The 20,950-nt window shown below is 33.3% G+C and overlaps 1 protein-coding gene across 12 annotated transcripts in view; it reads left to right on the top strand.

Moving 5' to 3' along the window:
* Positions 1-20,950, top strand: part of LOC125658011 (inositol 1,4,5-trisphosphate receptor type 2-like) — a 122,730-nt gene that overhangs the window by 40,726 nt on the left and 61,054 nt on the right. For 8 of the 12 annotated variants that reach the window (XM_048889036.2, XM_048889035.2, XM_048889033.2 and 5 more), the window contains 21 exons: positions 1,151-1,280; positions 1,635-1,757; positions 1,999-2,106; positions 2,751-2,930; positions 3,731-3,863; positions 4,067-4,152; positions 5,934-5,981; positions 8,109-8,240; positions 8,459-8,588; positions 9,989-10,076; positions 10,482-10,536; positions 11,130-11,242; positions 16,594-16,681; positions 17,467-17,574; positions 17,770-17,906; positions 18,005-18,072; positions 18,423-18,478; positions 18,852-19,013; positions 19,484-19,722; positions 19,885-19,966; positions 20,126-20,140. In XM_048889036.2, coding sequence (XP_048744993.2) covers positions 1,151-1,280; positions 1,635-1,757; positions 1,999-2,106; positions 2,751-2,930; positions 3,731-3,863; positions 4,067-4,152; positions 5,934-5,981; positions 8,109-8,240; positions 8,459-8,588; positions 9,989-10,076; positions 10,482-10,536; positions 11,130-11,242; positions 16,594-16,681; positions 17,467-17,574; positions 17,770-17,906; positions 18,005-18,072; positions 18,423-18,478; positions 18,852-19,013; positions 19,484-19,722; positions 19,885-19,966; positions 20,126-20,140 — 2,281 coding nt within the window. Of the gene's footprint in view, positions 1-1,150; positions 1,281-1,634; positions 1,758-1,998; positions 2,107-2,750; positions 2,931-3,730; positions 3,864-4,066; positions 4,153-4,504; positions 4,529-5,853; positions 5,866-5,933; positions 5,982-8,108; positions 8,241-8,458; positions 8,589-9,988; positions 10,077-10,481; positions 10,537-11,129; positions 11,243-16,593; positions 16,682-17,466; positions 17,575-17,769; positions 17,907-18,004; positions 18,073-18,422; positions 18,479-18,851; positions 19,014-19,483; positions 19,723-19,884; positions 19,967-20,125; positions 20,141-20,950 lie in introns of all 12 variants that reach the window. The other 4 variants (XM_056149511.1, XM_048889029.2, XM_048889034.2 and 1 more) reach the window with 4 other exon arrangements.

Raw genomic sequence — 20,950 nt, 5'->3', positions numbered from 1 at the left:
ATTTCTTTAACAAATCCTTTATTAATAATTCCCTGTACTCCGAATACTGCGTATTCTGTATATCGACCGGCTTGCACAGTCCCAACTGCTATCAATTAACTTTAATTAACCTGTGTAAACCGGCCCCTCGATGATACACCACCCTAATTGTTGCAGTCAATTGTATTCGGTGTACACAAGGTCCCAACTGCCCGTAATTAGCTCTAATTATCGCATTTAAACCAGCCACCCCACGATGACCAACCTGTCGGTATTCGGTCGATCACACGCGGTGTACACAAAGGGTGTCTCAAGGGAAGCCACAGGTAAGTAAAAGAGTGCAACTGGCGATGAGTCGCGATCAGTTTAAAATAAAACCTGATTTTTATGTGGTGCACTTTTCAATTATGACAGCACCACGCACGAGGTAATGGCGCCCTCCCCCTAACGGCAGAGACGAGAACTGACATTAAAAGACAAAGTTCAATTAATCGATGAATTCGATACATTCTTGGAATGAAATAAAATCGGCAACAATCCCGTTATGTTTTCCAAAAGCAGGGTTTCCCCTCGTGGACTTCTCAGAGCTCTACAGCGAGTCAGACAGTGATGATATGCAGTTAGTTAGCACAACTTGCCATGTCCGGTCGATCACTCGGCATTGCATTAGTTTCCATTTCACAAATTGAGACAGTTGAATGCGATACATTTACAATGAAAGCTGGGAAAGACAAATTTTAAACGAACACAGCACAAACTTGACGAACGTACATAATGTAGCACCTGATAAAGGCGATGATGTAGACGAAATCGACAATTTACCAACAGAAAATTGCGCGAATAATTCCCAGAATTTAAACTGTTTAATAAAAATTGAAACTTGTTCAAATGAGCACGACAATAAAACACTGACATTTATATTTTTACATTTTGAATTCTTTTGTGATATATTAAAACGTTGGCAATCATTACACACGTATGCACAGATAGTGAATACAAGGGAAGCAACTCTCATTCTTGTCAACATTCTGCACTCCGGACTCTGTGTAAACCGGCCAATTTCTTTGGAACCACACATAGCCGGTTTAGACAGATTATACTGTACTGCCAAGTGAGTTCTATATATTTGACAGTATCCATTTATGAATATTGTTTTCCATCTTGTTTTCAGCCATCTGACGAAGATTTTTGTGGAGGCTTACAATGTGTTGTATACTTACCTAATGGGAGACAGTCGGAAGAATGAGCTGTATATTGCCAAATACATTGATTTCTTTCTGTCGCAGTTTGAACTGAAGGAGGTGAATAATTTCTTAGAGAAAAAAATTAACTCTTTGCATGTGGGACCCATCCCCTAAAAAAGGGAACAGCATCAATTAAACATTATTGATATTGATTGTTTGGAAATTAGGGGATGATTTTGGTGGTTCAGAATATCATATTTTTGTTTTAAAAGAAGGAAGTTATAATATATCTTTCATCCATATCTTTAATGATTACTACTCAATGTTTGGCAAGCAACTGCATGCATTTGAAGTTAATCGATGGTATCTGAAGATAATCACCACAAATTTTTGCTTTGAATCTAAGATATGCCTTAATTTGAAAAATTTTCATGGAAATTAAATGCTGATTTAAAATCTTTTTTTGTTCAGGGTCAGATTGGTTTGAATGCAGCTCACATGGTGATGGAACTCATTAAAGACAATCGGAAAATTGTGGACCGAATTTCCCATGGCCACATTGACAAGTTTGTGGAACTTCTACAGAGAGACAGGGTTTGTAAAGATTGAAACTATTGAAATGTGAAATTAGTGAAATTTCATTTTCTCTTTTCCTAGCTTGTTTTAATTATTGAAATAAGAAATTTACAACTTTGGAATTTATTGATGCTCATGCCATTGGTTGTTTACAGATACATGCATATTATTAGATGGTAAAATTTTACAGACAGATTATTTGACCTGTTGGTTGTTCTGGGTAGACTTAGTTTATGAGATTTGTTTTTGATTTTCTTAGAATCATAGGTACCTTGACTTGCTGGCAGTCTTGTGTGTATGTGATGGTGTGTCCATTCCAGACAATCAAAAGTACATCACAGAAGTCTGGCTCATGAAGGGCAATAGGGTATGATATATAGAACTTGGGAGTTAAGGTTGTAAACAAGGACCAAAATATTGTTCATTGACAAGAGGTAAACAGGATATACTTAGGAAGTGTAAGGAAAACATATGGCTAAATTGTTGAATGGAAGTGAAGTTGTTCAAAATAATTTACCTAAAATTGGTATTGACATGCTGAATTTTAAGAAAATTACCATCTTCATTTGATAATGTCAACAAACCTAAGCAATGTAGTTCTGGGTTCTTTCCTTATCTCTTTATTTGAAGAGTTGAATGCAAATTTTCAACATTTAAATAAGACATTAAAAAAAATAGCTATCTTGAGATATTCAGGGGAAGTATAAAAATTCTGTAACCTTAATGTGGAATGATTTTTAAACAATGGTTAATTCTATCCTTGTGAAGATTTTGAAATAAAGTGTAATGTTCTTTAATGTGTTTTTGACACACTGATTAAATTTTAATAAAATTGCAAATTCTGTTTAAGGTTTATAGAATGTTTATGTATGTGGTTGTTTGTTTTAAATGTACAAATATTAGTTGCTTCTGTCCTATTGAGTATCTTAGGATAGAAAATTTGAAATTATAAGAGAAAAAAAAAAAAAAAGAATAGAAACACAAAATTAATCAGCTTTAATAATTTTTCAGCAAAACTGTGTCTATTACACTGATATGGGACAGAAAATAGGAAAAGAGCATGGAGTTATTTATGTGTCAACCAATCAGGGTAGAAAATGGATGGAGCTTGCAGAGTTTGCAACAAACGTTTCGGGAGAGGAGTATTTGTTTCTGGAACATCAGCTGGAATTGTTCGGAGATCTGTGTCACGTACGTGTTTCTTACAGAGGAATGGAAACATTTCTTAATTTTGTTATCAAATGCCACATTTTATAATTTTCTTTCAATGATTTAAAACCTTGTTAAAAGACTGAGAATTACATTTGTGTAGAGATTTCCCTCATTTTCATAATTCTCCTTCACTTTGAAGGAAAACTTACTCATTGTGGTAGTAAAAGGTTGACAGGTAATAATAATCCCTAATGGAATCCTTCATTCGTACGACCGTGGGATAAGTAAATTCCACCACAAGATTCCCAGTCTAGGACGAGGCTTTGCTGAGTTAGACCTGGACAGTGAATCTTGTTCCAGAGGTGGAATTTCCCTATCTCACACGAATAAATAATGAAGGATTATTTTCTCACATTTTACCAACAGTTTAGTGCATAAATTCAAGAACTTCGAGAAAATTCAAAATTATCAAAAATTCTCATTTGAACTTCAGTGCAAAATCAAACTAGACAGCCAGAGAGGGCATACCCGAAAATGGTTTACACCGTAAGTGTAAACTAAGAAAACCCAAGGTTGTCCAGCAGAAAGCTATATCAAAATGAAATTTAAAGAAAACAAAACCAAACATTTTACTTCTCTGTGTAACGTAAATCATAGAAAATAATCACAATCAAATGACGTCGCAGCAGTGTGAGATGGCAATCTCACACTGGTGATAATGTGAAAATAACGTAGCTTTATTTTATTGTGTCTATTTTTTTTTTGCACTGATGGACTGTATGTACTTGATGCTGATGTTTCAGAAAATTATGAAAATTTCCTTTTGTTTCTGTTTTCAGGGTCAGAATGACTTCTCAATCAAGGTCATCACCCAGGAATTGAACTATTTGACCTGGGAGGAAGCATTCACATGTCTGAGTGATGACCGTCTGCCAGACAAACTACGATCACAATACTGTGACCTCATTATCAGTATGTGACCTATGTATTCATTTTTGCCATCAATATTTTTACAAAATTTACACTCAAGTATTCCTAAATTTTGTAGAATGCTTTAAAAACAAAGTTTAAAAAGAAAGAAAGAAAATTTCTCCGTACTTGATGAAAAATGTCAGAAATTGATTTTTATGATAGAAATATGCAATTTTTAAAAAAAGTTATTTGTTTTATTTCAGCCATGTTTGTAGACATTGGTGCTAACCACTCCGTCATTGATCGGGTGAAACTCTCCTACGTCTATGATGAAATTGATTCCTTTGAGGTAATAATCTTAAATATTTGTAATGGGATTTTAAAAGATGGTTTATTTATAGATGAATACAGCCGAATTATGATAGATGTCTTATTATGTTACATGTAGTACTCCATGTTCTGAACAGTGTAATGGTCTCATGGTAAGATTATCAAATAAGTCTGAGAATTGAGGTCATATTCAATATTTTTGATTCAGTCATAATAAGTAGAGTATTGATACCTGTTTGGTTACATTATAGTTCATTGTACTGTACATATTCTTACTGAGCTGAATCCCTAGTTTCTACAAATAATATATGTCAAATGAAATGTTAGGAATTTTGTTTATTGCTTCCGTAACATGTGAGCGCGAATTTCAGAGTACTGGAGGAGAGTTGTCTATAGTGAGTTCCCTGTCCTAGTATAATCTGTTATATTGTGCACTGCTGCCTGGATATACACCTTTTTCCCCACTGTATTGTTAGATAGACAATGCCCTTGATTTTTATCTTCAAGATTTGATCAAGCAATTCTGGGTTACTAATTCAATGTCATCTTCTTATAAAAACTACATTTGTGTCATTTGTTAAACTTGTCATAAAGAATGTTCTTACTCTTTATCAAAACTGATTTTGTTCTGAAATTTACTTTGTACCTATCAATTAGAGTTTGATTCTTCCTTCTTGAAAGTCTTGAGACCTATAGTTGGTTTTGAGTTTGTTCTATTTACTTTGATCATCATTCACAGCTATTCAATCCATTCTGTAGTAAAAGCATACATTTTGTAGAACAGAAGTCCCTCCGTCGATTCCAACCTGAGAATGCTCACGTCTTTCTCAATGCGCCCATTTTCTGCAGTATCTGTTCCACCGATCTCCAGAAAATCCACACATGCTGAAAATAGTCTCAGACTCCCTATAATCGAAGTCATGAAATCAGAGGAAGATAATTCAAAGCTGCAATATTTAGAACAATACTATCATTTGATTGGTCACCGTTCTAAATCCATAATGAGCGAGACAGCAAGATATACATGGCGTGATACCGACTCTGACATACAGAGCACTGTGCTCAAATGGGTAATGAAACTCACTCAAGTGCTCAAAGGACAATCTTAACTTTCACTCATCCAGATTTTGGTACATCTGTTTGAATGTTGCTCCAAAGATTTCACTTGCACCATAATACATTCGGGAGATTTGAGACACCGATTTTGATGCATTAAATATTCTAATTAATGATATTTAATTTGAGTTTATGGGTCACCATCATTAACTCCTATGCTGAAATTTATTTGAGAATGTATAAGTTGTGACTTAGGGCTAACACCTTTAAACTATATGTTGAATGAATGGCTACAGTAGATCACACAAGTCAATTCATTTTGATTCTAAAGCAATTTTCTGATAATCTAACATGCATTGGGACGATCCAAGTACTGAACCAAGAACTGATCGAAGTAGACGTCCTGACTTAGGTACACATTGTGACATAGGTACGAGTATTTAATATCTAAGTACAGCACATGTATGACCTAAGTACATATATACTGACCTAAGCTTATATTGGTAAAGATATGCTTCAGATACCCTGGAACCACTTTTGGGTGGTATCTTCAAACAATGATCAGTATTGACTGTTACCTAGTGGTACATGCTGTGTTCACACGGTACACAAACAAATACAGTTATTCATATGTTGTGTCTTCCTTTTAATGCTTCATTTAAAGGGGAGAAAACCGGTAGGTACTTTGTATAGTAATGTCAACATTTGCATTAATATTTTTTGCTCCAAAACTTTTATTTGTAGACCATTTCTAAAATAATTGTTGGCCCAATTGCACCAATGTCCAGAAAGGTATTTTGGTTTAGGGAGAAAACTAAAGACGTGATCCAGCATTTAAAAATAAATTACTCTTGCACCCCATGAGGATGATACCGGCCTGTAACAAACTAGTACGCTTATTACTTTTAATTTTTGACAGTGCACAGTTGCATTTGGTGTACTTGTTAAATTCAGATTTATGATTTGAATAAAGTGAAATTCCACTTGATTGTTGCTATATTCTCTGTGTGTCTTTGTTACAGGCCTGTATATTATAATAATATCTTTGATCATCCTAAAAGAATACAGCTATATGTAACTTTTCTATAAGATAATCAGTTGAATTATGTAGCTGCACATTTAATGATTTTAATGATCTAGTCTGAAAAGATGTTTTTTTGATATGTTGGAAATATGATTTTTAAATATGCACTTGCGTTTTACTTATGAGAAATGTATTCTGAACGAGTTATCATTGTTTTGACAAATTTAGCGATGTGAAACATCTACTCAGACTAGAACATGAGCATTATCAGACGTTACCCTTTTTGCCACTGGAGAAAAGAACCATTTATCTCTAATCAAGCTTTAACAACCTTTCCCCACTAACTGTATATTTTTTCTTTCAATTTTGCTTTTTGTTTTGCAGATATATGCCTTTGAAACTTCGTTATTTTAATTTTACCTTTTTTTCATCATTTCCTTTATAGAATAATTTGGTATGAGTTTATATGTATATGACTGTATATGTGCCAGCTATAATCATCGCTTGATATTAACAGAGTTTGATTGTTTAGCTCACCAGAACATACAGCTCAAGTGAGCTTTACAGATTAAAATTGTGTCTGTCATCGGTATTTCTAGAACTAGGGAAAAATTTCCAACTTAAAACTTCCATTGTCTCATTTTGAAGTAGATATAAGAAAGGGTCATTCTGAAATCTTCTTTACGACAGTGTCCATAAGTGACCATACTTGTGTGATACGCCTATTGTGCTGTGTAGCTTCAAGTTTGTGCAAACCATTGCCCCTATGGTAAATTGAGGTCAGTATAGGAATTCCTTGTAAAACATTTTAAACACAAACTACCTTATTTCTAGATATGCAGTCATCTTTTTATTGTAAATTTGGAGTTTCTTTCAAGCCCTGACTTGGATTCATATTGGATCAAAATATATTGTTCAAAATTAAAATCCAGTTTTTTCTGAAGAGCTATTTGACTCAGGTGAGTGTTGTAATCCAGGGGCCTCCTACTTTAGATATGAATGTATGCAAGTGAGTTAAGGCCTTTTGTGAACAGTCTGAACAATTATGAAACTGTTTGTTTAATATGTGTATCATTGGAAGTCTCATCAGCAGCTTGTACAAAATGCTCATTGCATGTAAAATATTTAATAACATATGCCCTAGCTAGCCTCATATTTTTAAATATAAATCCAATAATATTTTATATGTAGTGTTGTTAAGTGTTCTAGTAAACATTAGTTTTGTTGGATGGCAGTCTAAAGATATTCAAAGTTACCATAAAATCTCAGTTTTAAGATCTCGGAACCTGTTTATTTGGCAACTTTTTATTTCATATCAATTATTGTTCAGGGCCTTAACTTGCATGTACATGTATGTGTGTGATTGTTTCTTTCGTTTGGATAAGAGGATGATGTGCGATGATGTGTGGTTGATGGTAATATTGAAATGAAAATTTGCATGGTCAATTGTGATATGAACATTTTACTGCATCCATAAACTTGTTCATACTCTGATTTTATTTTCACCTGTTTGGCCTGGTGGTTCTTGAAGTGTTTTACTAACTCTCTAAACATTTGATATTGATAATACTTTAAATGAGTAGTTTTAGTATTGGTTAAAGCAGTTCAATTTTAAAGCATAGAATTTAATTTTGATACTTGCATCTTTTTTATATTTAGCATTTGCAGGATGCAAACATGAAGTTCAGTTTTAGAAAGTCATTATATTTAATTCTTATGATTAATTATTTGAAAATTTTGTTACATACTTTTTGATGTAAATCTTTATAAGCAGAATATATAGAAATATTATCGGTTTCATTCTTCTGAAGTATCGGCTGTTGATGATTTGTCACTGTGATATGATGCATGTCAATGATATCAGTATGATACATATCATGATTTGCCCCCCACAGGACGAGATTGACCACAGTCACTCCATGACATACCAGGTGTTCCCAACCCTTAGTGACTGGATCTCTTCTTTCCTGAAAAACAACAGCGACATGATAGCATCCAACGTTGGAAACAACATGCTCGTAAAACAGGTACCAGAGGAATCCGGTTTTATTCCAAAGTCCTTAATTAGCAAGTCATTTTTCATAAATTCACTGTATCCATTTCCATTCAAACAAGTTTTGCTGTATTTTAAATTGCCTTGCTTTTAGAAATTGTGGTTTGAACTTAAAAGTAGGAAATGTGTTTTTTGTCTGTCAGGTTCTTCATTTGGTGCACTACCTGGTGTAATTTGTTTTTTGTCTGTCAGGTTCTTCGTTTGGTGCACTACTTGGTGTCGTTTGGATTTTACTACAAACCGGAGGACATTAAGAAGTTACTAGAGCCGTTGATGTCACTGATTGATGGCAGGAATGACAAGCCTTACCCTAATGTCACAGGTGGGGCTTCACTGTCTAGATTAAGTTGTATGGGTGAATTGAGGTACTCAACAAACTCTCCCCCCTCGTAGCAGAGAAGTAATCAGTGGAAAGAAAATTAATATTTACTGCATATTTTGGACAATACACAATTTCCAAGTTGCCCATTACTTTCATCCCTTTGTTGAACTCTAGATGCATGGTGAGATGCCAAATATGTTGTCGTATTCACGCGGTGGGTACAAATGCTTATCGCTGCATTCATGTATTGCCTAAAGGATGATTACCAGATGTCATGCAACCACCTGAACTGCAGGGACACACAAATTTAGGAAGTTTATGAGTATTTAATAATCAAAAAAAAAAAGCTTAAACAAAAATTGATAATCACCATCTTTCTTTGATTGAAGTATCACTTGTGAAGAAGAGGAAATAAATAATAACTGCCTCATTCAAACAAATCATTCTTGATATGGTCAGTTTAATTTATACCAATGGCTGATATAAACAAAATTTACGCTTTCATAACTTTTATCCTTATTTACATAGCCAATCTATACTATATGTATACATCTTGTACCCATCCAAGTGTTCAACAGAATACTTAACGTACCTCCATCACAAAAGAGCTGATATCTCGGAAATTGCTTATAGGATGCTTCTTTTTTTCTTTGAGAAGCTGGCTGCGACCAATAGATAAATTAAAGCATAGATGCAGCCTCTGTAAGGTTCAGATCTTTGAACAAATTGGGGATAAAAACTAACCAAAATTTTAGGGAATTCTTTGACTTTCATGTGTATTTTAATGAGTCTTTAGATAAATTTCTGAGAAATGTTGGAGAATATTTTTTTCCAGTACTTTCGATATGCTGATGTTTTCAATATTGGGAGGTAATTGATTCATTTTAAAATTAAGAGTGAAACTTTTATAATTTGACAAGGTTGTTCTCATCTCCTATAGAAATAACAAGCAAGTGTTAAAAAACACAACCACTTATCAATCATACCATGTGTACTGTAAATTTGTATGTTATTAAATTCAATGTTAAATAAGTACTGTGTCATAGAACTTGAGCAGCCAGTCGTCCAGAAAATATCGTTTTTGTTTTATGTTACTGTAGTTAGTACAAAATTAACAGTCTAAATGATTATGATGTTGAAATTAAACTCAGATGTTCTATTTATCTGAAGAAGTGATCCTGGACTTGGCTTGTGTTTGTCCTTTGATCTATCTTTCCATCTCTCGTATTTCAAATCCAGGATCCTCACCTCAATTGTATACAATTAATTTACCTGAGGTTTAGGGGATTTCTTTGTAAGAGCAAGCATACATGTACATATGAATCGATGAAAGGTATTGAGAGGATATTCATTTATGTACATTTTGTTCTTGTTTGGTATATGGTTCTTATGTTTCACAGGTGCAGAGGACATTTTGAGAGCCTTTAGATCAAGGGATCGATTCCTGAGAAGCACAGAGACTACAGCAGTTGTTATGGCCAAGTGTCAGTACGTAGACAGAATATAGACAGTAATCATGGAGTGGAATTTCACAGCCTTATTCATGTATATACCATCAGAATGGTTCATGTTTTCTGGATGTGTTGAGATGTGATATTTTGCATGCAAGGATTTGAGAATATATGCAATCTTTTGAAACACAGAAGGCCTTATGTTAGAATAAGGTATAGTTCAAGGACACAATGTTTGTTCAATTTGAATTGACATGCAAACTCTCCTGCAGACTCCAGGTTAATGTGGAATCTTACAGCTGTATGTGAGAGGAGTACCACTCAATGACCCACATGCTGTACAACTGCAGAAAATACAGGAACACTGATATACAGTGCATTTCTGAATCATGATCAGAGAATCCATCCTCAAATAAATTCTGGTTTTTTTTACTCATTACAGGGCTTTAGAAGCATTGAATTTGTTCTTCAACTACATTTTCAACTTGAGATTAGAGGTATGTGATCCTTTCTTTTTCAAGATAATATTACATGTAGTTTTCTACAGATTTGCATGTCTGTTAAATCAGTATAAATACCAATATACTCTGCGGATGTCACGTTATAACACATGTGAATGAATGTGTACAATAGATAGCTTTGCACCGTGATAATTCATACCTATGTAATGGTCAAATCATTGATGTACGTTTTATCTATGCACATGTTTATAATTATAATGCCATGTTCTAAAAAATTTACTATGTTTTACTTGACGATGCAAAACTGAAGACACTGCATACTATTATATTTTTTTTTTATAAATGCAGATCGAGTCAGATTATTTGTGCGTAATATTGTGTTATAATATTATGTTTTGTTACACAGACTTCTGATACTGACAGCAAGTGAGCTGTATGTGTCTCACTGTTATAAGGACAGCGAGGCTCTGCCTGCCTATAATCTTGTCAAGCATGTTTTGTTCACTTTAAAGTTTATTTCTCTTTAGTTCCAGCTAATTGTTCATTTCCTGTAAACACGTTTTTAACAATCTGTTAATTTGATGTACTAACTTAGATATTAGACAAAAGTTTTTATTTTTACTTGACAGAAATTCATGAATATGTTCAAAGTGACACATACTCATGCCAACAGCCCTCAAATGCCCCCACCTGAGCTTGGACCACTTCTGTATGAGACTTTTGACCTTTCAACTCACCAAGGGTAAGGAATTTGTTTTATTGCAGATGTTAAGTTATATATATGTAGTATTTTATAATAGAAAATATACGCATGAAGTAGCATGCCCATTTATATAGACATTGCATATATTTATAGACTTATATATTTAGAACTAATTTGTTTGCCCATTCTAAAGCATACATTGCTGGACATCTTGACTAATCTCTTGTCCATCCTTCTATTATTTAGGTAGCTTTGATATGACCACAGTTTTATGCTCCCAGAAAAGGAAATTTTCGGTCTGTCTGTTTAGTGAAAAATAAAATGCCTAGTGGGACATGAAATCTTGATCTATAGAATCACAGCCTTGAGCATTAGTCTACTGGGCCCATCAGATGGGTTAAAATCATTATAAGGACAAGGAATATATTATTTTTTTTATGCCATATATTTATTTTGGTGTATGTCAAATTATAACAATGTGTTTTTTCTTTTGAAATAATTATGTTTTAGAATCTGTGTTATGTTCTAAATATTTTCTTAAACAGCCAGCAATCATATGTGCAAACGTATGTATGACAGGTTGTTTCGTGAGGTGTATATAATATATAATGATCTACTGTTATTATAATTACTTAACTTGGATTAAGTTTAGAGAATGTGCAATTTGCATTTCAGTACTGGTATTAATATTTCTTCTTTATAATAATTTTTACTGACTTTTTAATTCTGAAAAGTTCTGTTGGGAAGTGATTGCTCCAGCATTCTGCCTTTGTGTCCTGTGCAGAATCATGCATTTGCTGAAAGCGCATATTCTATAAAAGGATATTAAATCATATCCCAGGGTTTACCAAAGTTGTTTTTCAGTGGCTGGGAGGTTGGGAATTTATTTTACTAACACATCAGCATTTTTCATTTTCATTGCAAATTTCAGCACTCGGGAATTGTAAGTTACTCACTTTTCATGCAATACTGTATGTCTGACCTAATTAACATCCATTGAATATAGTTGCCATAGTTTCCCCATTAGTGTCACCAATAGCAACCCCCCTGTATTGGTCTGCTTTTTATGTGATCTAGTATACAAATGACAAGCATTTTCAGAACAAAAGTCCAGTACTATTTGAAACTTGACTTTAAATTGATTTATTTATTGTTACAGTAATTCATTTAATCATCATTATATTTGTTGTGAGATTATTTGGGAAAGTTCTTAGTAAAGCTATAACTTATTCTTCTGTTTAATTACCTCACTTGAACCAAAGACTCGCGTGCACATATCAGATCAAAGCATGTCATCTCTAGTTACGTACCATAAGTATGTCATCTAAAATAATAGTTTTCCATAAGTACATCATTTATAGTAACATGCCATAAATACTTCATTTATAGTTATTTCATCTACAGGTGACTCTCGATAATTCGAAGTTCAAGGGACCTTGATAAGACTTCGAGAGATCGAAATTCGGAAATTGAAGGTCCACCGGTATGGTTCAGATTTTACAGTAACCGGAAATGTATACCAACAAGATCATATGATATCGTTTTGACATATTTTCCTTCATATTCATCAGGTACTTTGATATAAAAATATAAAACCTTATTTTGCATTAATAAAAACATTTCAAAGTTTATCTATTTATTTGTTCTTTAATCATGCTTAGATAGGCAAAACCAACTTCTGATGACACTTTACTATCGCAAGCTAAACGGAGCACAATGTTATGTCACTTTCCCCAAAACAAAAGTTCTAATGAACGAGTAAAACAATGTTTTAGAGTAACTTTACACAAAGAACAAACTCGAGAAATTTAACAGTCTGTAGACCTCTAAATTATGTATAAAACTTACTCTTTCGTTGTCACGTCAAAACAAATTTTAGATTTCATTCATAGTCGGATTATAAATACATTTTTTGTAATTTTAATCATCACGACTCAAAACCCCAGTGCAAGGTGTAAACTGACCAATTAGCCAATTATAGACTCAAGTGTGTCACCTCCACAAAGAAGCACCAGTGATGTTTCAACTATGTAAACACCTAATTACACCTCTGGCATTCAACAAAATCCAAGTAAGGCCCAAGCGGAAATTATTGCACGCTTGTGTAACGGTGGGTATACGCTACCACCACTTTGAGAGATCGAGAGTGAAAAAGAATGAAATGTGTTTTACGGGACCCAACTTCACTTCGAGAGATCGAGAACTTCAAGAGATCAAACGTTCGAGAGATCGATAGTAAATTTACTTTGTTATATAGAGAGAAAAATCGGGACCATGATTTCACTTTGAGAGATCGAGAACTTCGAGAGATCGAAATTCGAGCCATCGAGAGTCACCTGTATATCATAACATGCCATAAATGTTGTTTACTATAGTAATTTGTGTAAAGTATGTTGTTTATAGTAATGTGTCGTAATTAAATATGCCATCTATAGTAATGTAATATATATCATTTAAAATATTTATAGTCATTTGCCATGAATGTATGTCATTTACAATGCTGTGCCATAAGTACATTGTATGTCATCTATAATATTTGAACATAATCAACTTCCTTGACAGTACATGGTTGTTCGATCAAGTTTGGTATGAAATCTCTTTAGGATAAGGGAAATCTAAAATGATGAATTTCATGGTCACTGTGTCCTTGGGGCCAAGGGATGGGTTGAAAACCTTGAAATAGGATGCAATGTTTAAAAATCTTTATTGAGAGACATCTAGCAGACAAACTTGGGTATAGTCATTAGCAAGAATGCCTCTACCAGAAATGTAATATTCATGGCCTCTGGGTCAGGTGTTCTGGTGCTAAAAATGCATTATTATATTAAAAAAAAATTCTTTACCCCTGCACGTCTTGAAGAAAATTAATATGCATAGTAGCAAAGAGCATGGATCCCTCTACCAAAATCATAAAATTTCCTACCCCTGGGCTAGAGTTCAGGCTTTATACACAAGTTGATGTATATTGAAAAAGTATTTCATATTTGAATATCTTCTTCATTATCTCTGTGCATTGTGAAGAAAAAAATTATTCATGGACACAAAAGGCATTGTGAAATTCCCTACCCAAAGACTTTAGGGTGGTCACCCGGGGCCTAAATGGGTAAAAGAGAAATGATATATTGTATCTAATAAAATTCTCCTCTCTATCTAGCTGTTATAGTGCTGTTGTCAAAATATTGTATGTATGGTTATGAAGTAAATGGAGACCCTAAGTACTACCAATCAAATTTGTGGAATTCATGACCCCTTGACTAGTTACTGACTGAGGCTTCAGGGAATGACAATCTTGTGAAAATACAGTACATAAATTTCAAAGTGCTCTATTACAATTGTACATTAAAATAACTGCATGTGAATATGGAAAATGAAGGACAATGTGTTTTGATTTTTAAAGAAAAAATAGCAAATTATTTGACTGAGTTTTCCATTGTTTGGTCAGGAGACCATTAAGGCCTAGTGGACCTCTTGTTTTATCCATGTAACATTTTGAGTGCGTTTTTTATGGTCCCAGGTCCATATTTATTGGGGGGAAAATATTTTTCCCTGAAAGCTTTTTGTAAGTTAAATTTATTAATTCTATTAAAATAAATGAGTTATTAATTAAATGCTAGAACATGTGTCGTAGGTGAGGACTGTGTCCCATGATCCACTAGTTTGCACTGCTTTGAAGAATTTCAAATAACATGGAAATGATTTTATTTGAAATATACAAAGAAAAAGAGTAAAGTTGAAAGGGCTTGTATTCTGCTTTATGCATGTAAGAACAATCTGCCAGTGGCTTCATTTCAATCTGCACAATATTGAAGCAATTTTCTCTCATTTTCAGTTGAAGTTTTAGGTATTTTAAGGCACTTCTGTGTTCTGATGTTCCAGCAAATTGATTTTAATATTTAAAAGATCACACCCAACATAGCCTAGTCAAATAGTATTGGGAAGTGGAATGATAAGTAAATATACATATTAATCTTATAATATGAAAATTCAATACTTAAAGGGGCTGGTGCACGTTTTTTGAAAGAAATATTTTTCATTTTTGATGTTAGAATTCAAAAATATAACTAATTTAATGTTGACAACCAAAATTTGGACCGTCTGAATGTAAGGATAAGAGCACTATTTTATCTTTGATTCTGTGTTATGTAAACAAAGACTCGAGTCTTTTTATGTAAATAAACAAACCAGTGAAACGTTAATTTTGTAATTGAAAGCATCTTCATTTCGTACAATCACAAATTTTAACTTTTAAATGACACATTTTTACCTAAAGTATACTTGAGATGTGATATATATAATAAACTTAGATCAATATCCATAATTCATTTTGAAAACGTCAACAATAACACACCTCAATCTTTGTTTTCGAAACAAATAATAAACTCACCATTATGGGCTTTTGTCATGATGAATAACTTTAATTTTTTGTGAAACCTTCTAAACATATTAGCTTGTAGATTTTGATCATTTAAGTGAAAAACAAAATTTGGGGGAAATCGTGAATCGGTGCCTTTAAATTACTGAGGTATATGTCTATACAAGAAAATACATATACTGTAGCCATGGAAACACAAGTCATGATAGTACAGTTTTAAAGGTGTCATGTTAAAAGAATGAAGTATGTATAATTGTAGAAAATTTCATCAAAATCTGAAATGGTCGAATTCCACATTTTTTATGAGATGATTCTTTAATGTTACTTTCCAAGATTTTGCAAGATTGGTATAAATCGGAGGAATAGTTTTACTACCTATGCTGTAATAAATAGAATTTTATTAATTCATTACATTGACATTTTTTGACATCAGATCATACTGGATAGGGTAAGGTTTCACCTGATCTGACAATTTTGGTCATTGATTGCCAAGCTTTTGTTTTGTCATTCTCGTGCACAGTTGCATGCAACAGTCTACAATATAGTGTTTTTTCCCTAATTTCTAAAGTAAGGAGGAAAAGAACTGGTTTGAAGTAGGAACCATTTATTACAAATAATTTGTGCATGTCAATTCAATCATTTTATGATATGTATAACAACATTTTTTTTTTCCATCACGACTTGTCAGGAAGTAGTTCAGTTTGTAAATATTCTTTTTCAGTATTTTTTTGTTGTTCTGTTTTAAAAGGAATCAACATAAAGATGGACATTTCCTTTCTTTTCAGCAACAATTTGATGCATTGAATTGTTTTGATGAACAGATTTATTCAGTGATATAACTTGGACTCTTAATTTAAATATTTTAATCAGAATTTTTTTTTATCATTGCGCTATTTATCAAAATTATGAAATTCACTTTGTTCTATTTTGCTGAAACTTGCTTTGGAACTTCATAAGTCACGTAACTTTGAATTCATTAGTATCTGATTAATTTATTGATATTTAACCCTTTTTGCAGAGTGTCAAAGAGTGCTTTGAAGAAACTTGCAGAAATTTTTGAGTTCACCAATTATTTGAAGGCCTATGATCTTGTTGCTGTACTGAAGGTAAAAATATGAAAGTCATAACTACACATTGTTTTATGTGATAGAACACTTCACTGAACAGTTTGATGTTGTATCATGATTTTCAAGTTTTCTTGGTGGAAAAATTCTAAATTGACGTACAAAGAAAATCTTTTTGTGTCAATGATGAATAAAAAGTTCATTGTAGAACAAAAGCATCAGGCTGCAAACCTCTTTCAAATTTTTTAAAGGGACATAGACATGATTTGAGCCGAAAATTTTCAAATTTTATTTTTCAAATTTAATGTTTAGTATGCTTAACTAAGGTATTTCTAATGGTTAGCAAAAATTTTAATATCAGTTGTCAAGGTACAGAGAGCTCACTCACAATTCCTTGTTATGTAAACAAGGCTCGTGCCATGTTTTTGTTCACTAAGGTTAAATACAACTGAAAGTTCATTTAAAGCAGATTTTTTTCAATTCACAAGTTAATTCTGAATACAATGAAATAGTTTCTAGTGTTTGGCACATCTCATTTTCTTTTAAACATGCTATTTTCTTTAAGCCATCTATATGTAAACAATAGCATGGAACAAGCCTTAAATTGGTTACATTTTAAAGAATTGCGAGTGCTGTATCTCACTTGTAACTCAACAACTGATATTCAAATTTTGGTTGACCATTAGAAATACTTTAGTTAAGCATTGTAAACAATAAAAATGGAAAAATAGAATTTGAAATTTTTCAGCTCAAATCATGTCCATGCCCCTTTAATATGAAGCAGTCACTCAAGGAAGGACTTGTCACATTTATTTCTTAACTTGCAGGACTTGTCGTTCTATGACTATGATGAAATGATACGAATGTCCATGCATCTCCTGAACAGATATTACTCAGCTCACCATCAGCTGTTCAACAATGCAGTGCAGGCCCAGGTAAATGAGAGACGGAATATTTGTAGGGACTTATAGTTTTCCTTTTTTGCTATTGAATAAAGCTTTAAGTACTTTAAAATGTGTGGGACATTTGTGTGCAAGAATTTTATAATCATAGAAAAAATGTTCCTTGAATTTATCAAAGTACAGGTGTGTGTCCAGTGGGAATAAAATGTGACACGTGAATCTTTGCAGGTTTTAATTACTGACAAATCAGTGGAAGTTTTCAATGCATTGGAAAAGGTGCTGCCGAATCTGCGGCGCCTAGCATCGTCCAAACTCAGCAACCAGCAGGCCGAGGAACTTGTGTCCATTCTGGAGGATTTGATACTGTATGTAGACTCTATTTTGTAACGACAACCTTATCATTTATAAAACTTAAAATCTCCAGATTTTACCATAGCCAAAATTTTTAAATTTTGTATTTTAGAATGTGCCATTTAGACAAAGAGCCTGAGGAACCACATGGGATGAACCAGACTATTCTGTACAACCATGGTGAGTTTTAGTAAGGTAGAATATTCTGTTCCAGTGAGGCAGAATATTCTGTACAACCATGGTGAGGTTTTAGTGAGGCAGACTATTCTGTACAACCATGGTGAGTTTTAGTAAGGTAGAATATTCTGTTCCAGTGAGGCAGAATATTCTGTACAATTATTAATGGTGAGTTTCCAGTGATGCTGGTGTAACATTCCTCCTTAAGAACAACAAAATCGCTGATACATATTCATCACTGTTTTGAAAAAAAGATACTCCAAGGTCCACCTTTCTGATTTCAGATATTCCTTGAATATCTAATTCAATGGATAAAGTTGGTGGAATGATTGAAGTCTTTTTTTGAATTGTAGGTATTATAGAGGACATGTTCAGTATACTACAGCAGGAAATAGACGTCAAACTGTTGGTATGGAATACCTCATAGAAAAATTATCAAATACCCAGAGCAAACATTCACACTTAATTAGACTTTTTATCTGTTTCTCTGGAAAAATCCTTTGGTATGAAAACTATTTGCTTACTAGTGAAATAATATTTTTTTAAAAAAGACTTAGTAATTAATTTGCCAAACAGTAACTTCATCATGCTGAAAATTTGTATGTAAACTTTGGACTTTGATATAATCCTTGATGAAAGAATCAGCAAGATCTTAGGTAAAAACATTTTTTATGCATCAAGTTTACACTGTAGTAAATTTAGTGTAGTCCAAAGCATGAGAGAAGGGAAACATCAAGCACCTGCCCTTTAGTCTAAACATGCCTTTCTGTTCTGTACAATAGGACCAATACACTGGGCTGAGGAAGGTGTTCCAGAGAACCTTCACTTTACTGAAGTTACTAGCCAGGGGAAATAAGCTGGTTCAAGGGCGTTTGTTTGATCGTCTAGACATGTTGCTAGCTACAGAAGGGGCTGGAGAGGAGTTAGCTGAGTGCATTACAGAGGTAAGGATTGTCTGAGCTAAGTCAGTACTTGTGGTTGCATTGTATTCAACTGACAAGATTGAGCCTTTATTACCATAAGTATCATGAGAAGTATCACAGCAAAAATGATCACTTGATCCATCAAGTACAATGGATCGTATGTAACTCCACCCATCCCCTTATCACCACACTCCACTGTGTGAGTTACATTTTCCCTTTCGGAAACTGTGCACAATACACAATATTTTATGACATATTTGACCTCAACACGAGTTATTTATTGAATTTTATAGTGGAATTAGGATATTTTTTTATTTGTTTTACGAGAACCATTGATGATTAAGATAGAAAAATTATTCTATTACTTCCATTTTTGTGTTTGTATGTGTAATAATGAGGGTTTTGATATGTTGACTGAAATATGTGTATATACCTGTTGTATATGAATAATTAGTTTATGGTAACAACTTACCCTTTGAACTACTTTGTAGGTGTTCACTGGAAATTCCACCACTTGCATGAAGATTAGTGGGAATCAAGTGCAAAGAATAATGACATTAGTTGCCAAGAATAAAGAAAATGTGCCCCAGCTTCTGGATTTGCTGAATGCTGTAGTGAAAGTTGAAGAATTAGACTTGCCATTAAAGAGGAATCAGAGTTTTGTCATGCAGTATTTCATGCAGTTTAGATCTGACATTGCACAAGTGATAGACCAAGACGAAAAAGCCAGGTGAGTGCATAAAGGTCATCATGTAGTGCATTCAGGTCCATCACAGTTATATGTAGCAGTATATGCGGTGTGCACAACTTTGAGAACTAAGAATACTGCACGATTTAAAACAATTCATATAATGACAGTAATATCATACATGCATATACACGTTTATTCTAGGGAAAAGATTTTAACAGAAGCGGGGAACAAACAGCTTCATTATCTTATAGCCATGGTGGATATGTTGGCAACATGTGCAGAGGTAAATGTCCAGTCTTAATATCGAAAAGCTTGTGCTAAATTCAGCAACATGTCCAGTCTTAATATCAAAAACAAGCGCTAGATTCAGTCCAATTCACAATCTGTTTGTTAGGACGATTTTAAAATTGTGTATAAGATTTCTTTAAATGATTCCTTCCAGGTCACGATGGTTCTAGTATGATGTTACAATTATATCTCTTATGTGATGATTGTAGTTTGGCTGCCAATTATGTTGCGGTACTAATTGTGATAAATATGATTTGTTCAAATTCTTTTATCACATGGCTCCATGGTCACTTTCATCACTTAATTTTGTGTTCTTCAGATAGGGGAATATTTAACTGTGGATCAGATCAATTCAAAATGTTTAAAATTTTACAATAATTTATGCAATATTTGTATTAAAACCCTTTATTTTTCACTTTAAGCAACATGTGAATCACAGTCACAATCATTTGTGAAACACCATTACATTCAGGTGTATTTTATAGAAGAAGAAAAATTAACGGTTGAAGGTCAGGTCATGTGACCCTGGAGCTTACTGATCTGTCGACATGCAGAGTAATTTTGTTGCCGTAAAGAGAGAACGTACACTATGCTTTTTCGATAGGAACGATAATTGTTTAATTTTTCGTAGATATAAAATTGGAGTGTTCACTGTTTAATGGTGCCCGGCCTTGGAGTAGATATGCAATACATTTTGTGAAATAATGGTTTGCATGTTAAGCTTTACAAGAGAATGGTTTTATCAGTATAGAATTATGATGATATATTAAAATTGTTGTTGTGTATCAATTACATGGAATGTTAAATATTATGGGGTTTGATACAAATGGCATTGCATGTGATAGATAAGCTAGTTGTTTAGCAGTTAAAAATTGCATGTCATTTCAAGATTTGCATGTGCATTTGATTAGTTTATAATTGGAATTGTTCTTTCCTATATATCATAGCCAAAGCTGGATCTTATGAGGAATTCAAAACT

This window comes from Ostrea edulis, chromosome 9, assembly GCF_947568905.1.
Source record: "Ostrea edulis chromosome 9, xbOstEdul1.1, whole genome shotgun sequence".
Classification (NCBI taxonomy): Eukaryota; Metazoa; Mollusca; class Bivalvia; order Ostreida; family Ostreidae; genus Ostrea; species Ostrea edulis.
This window is presented reverse-complemented; position numbering and strand designations above follow the sequence as displayed.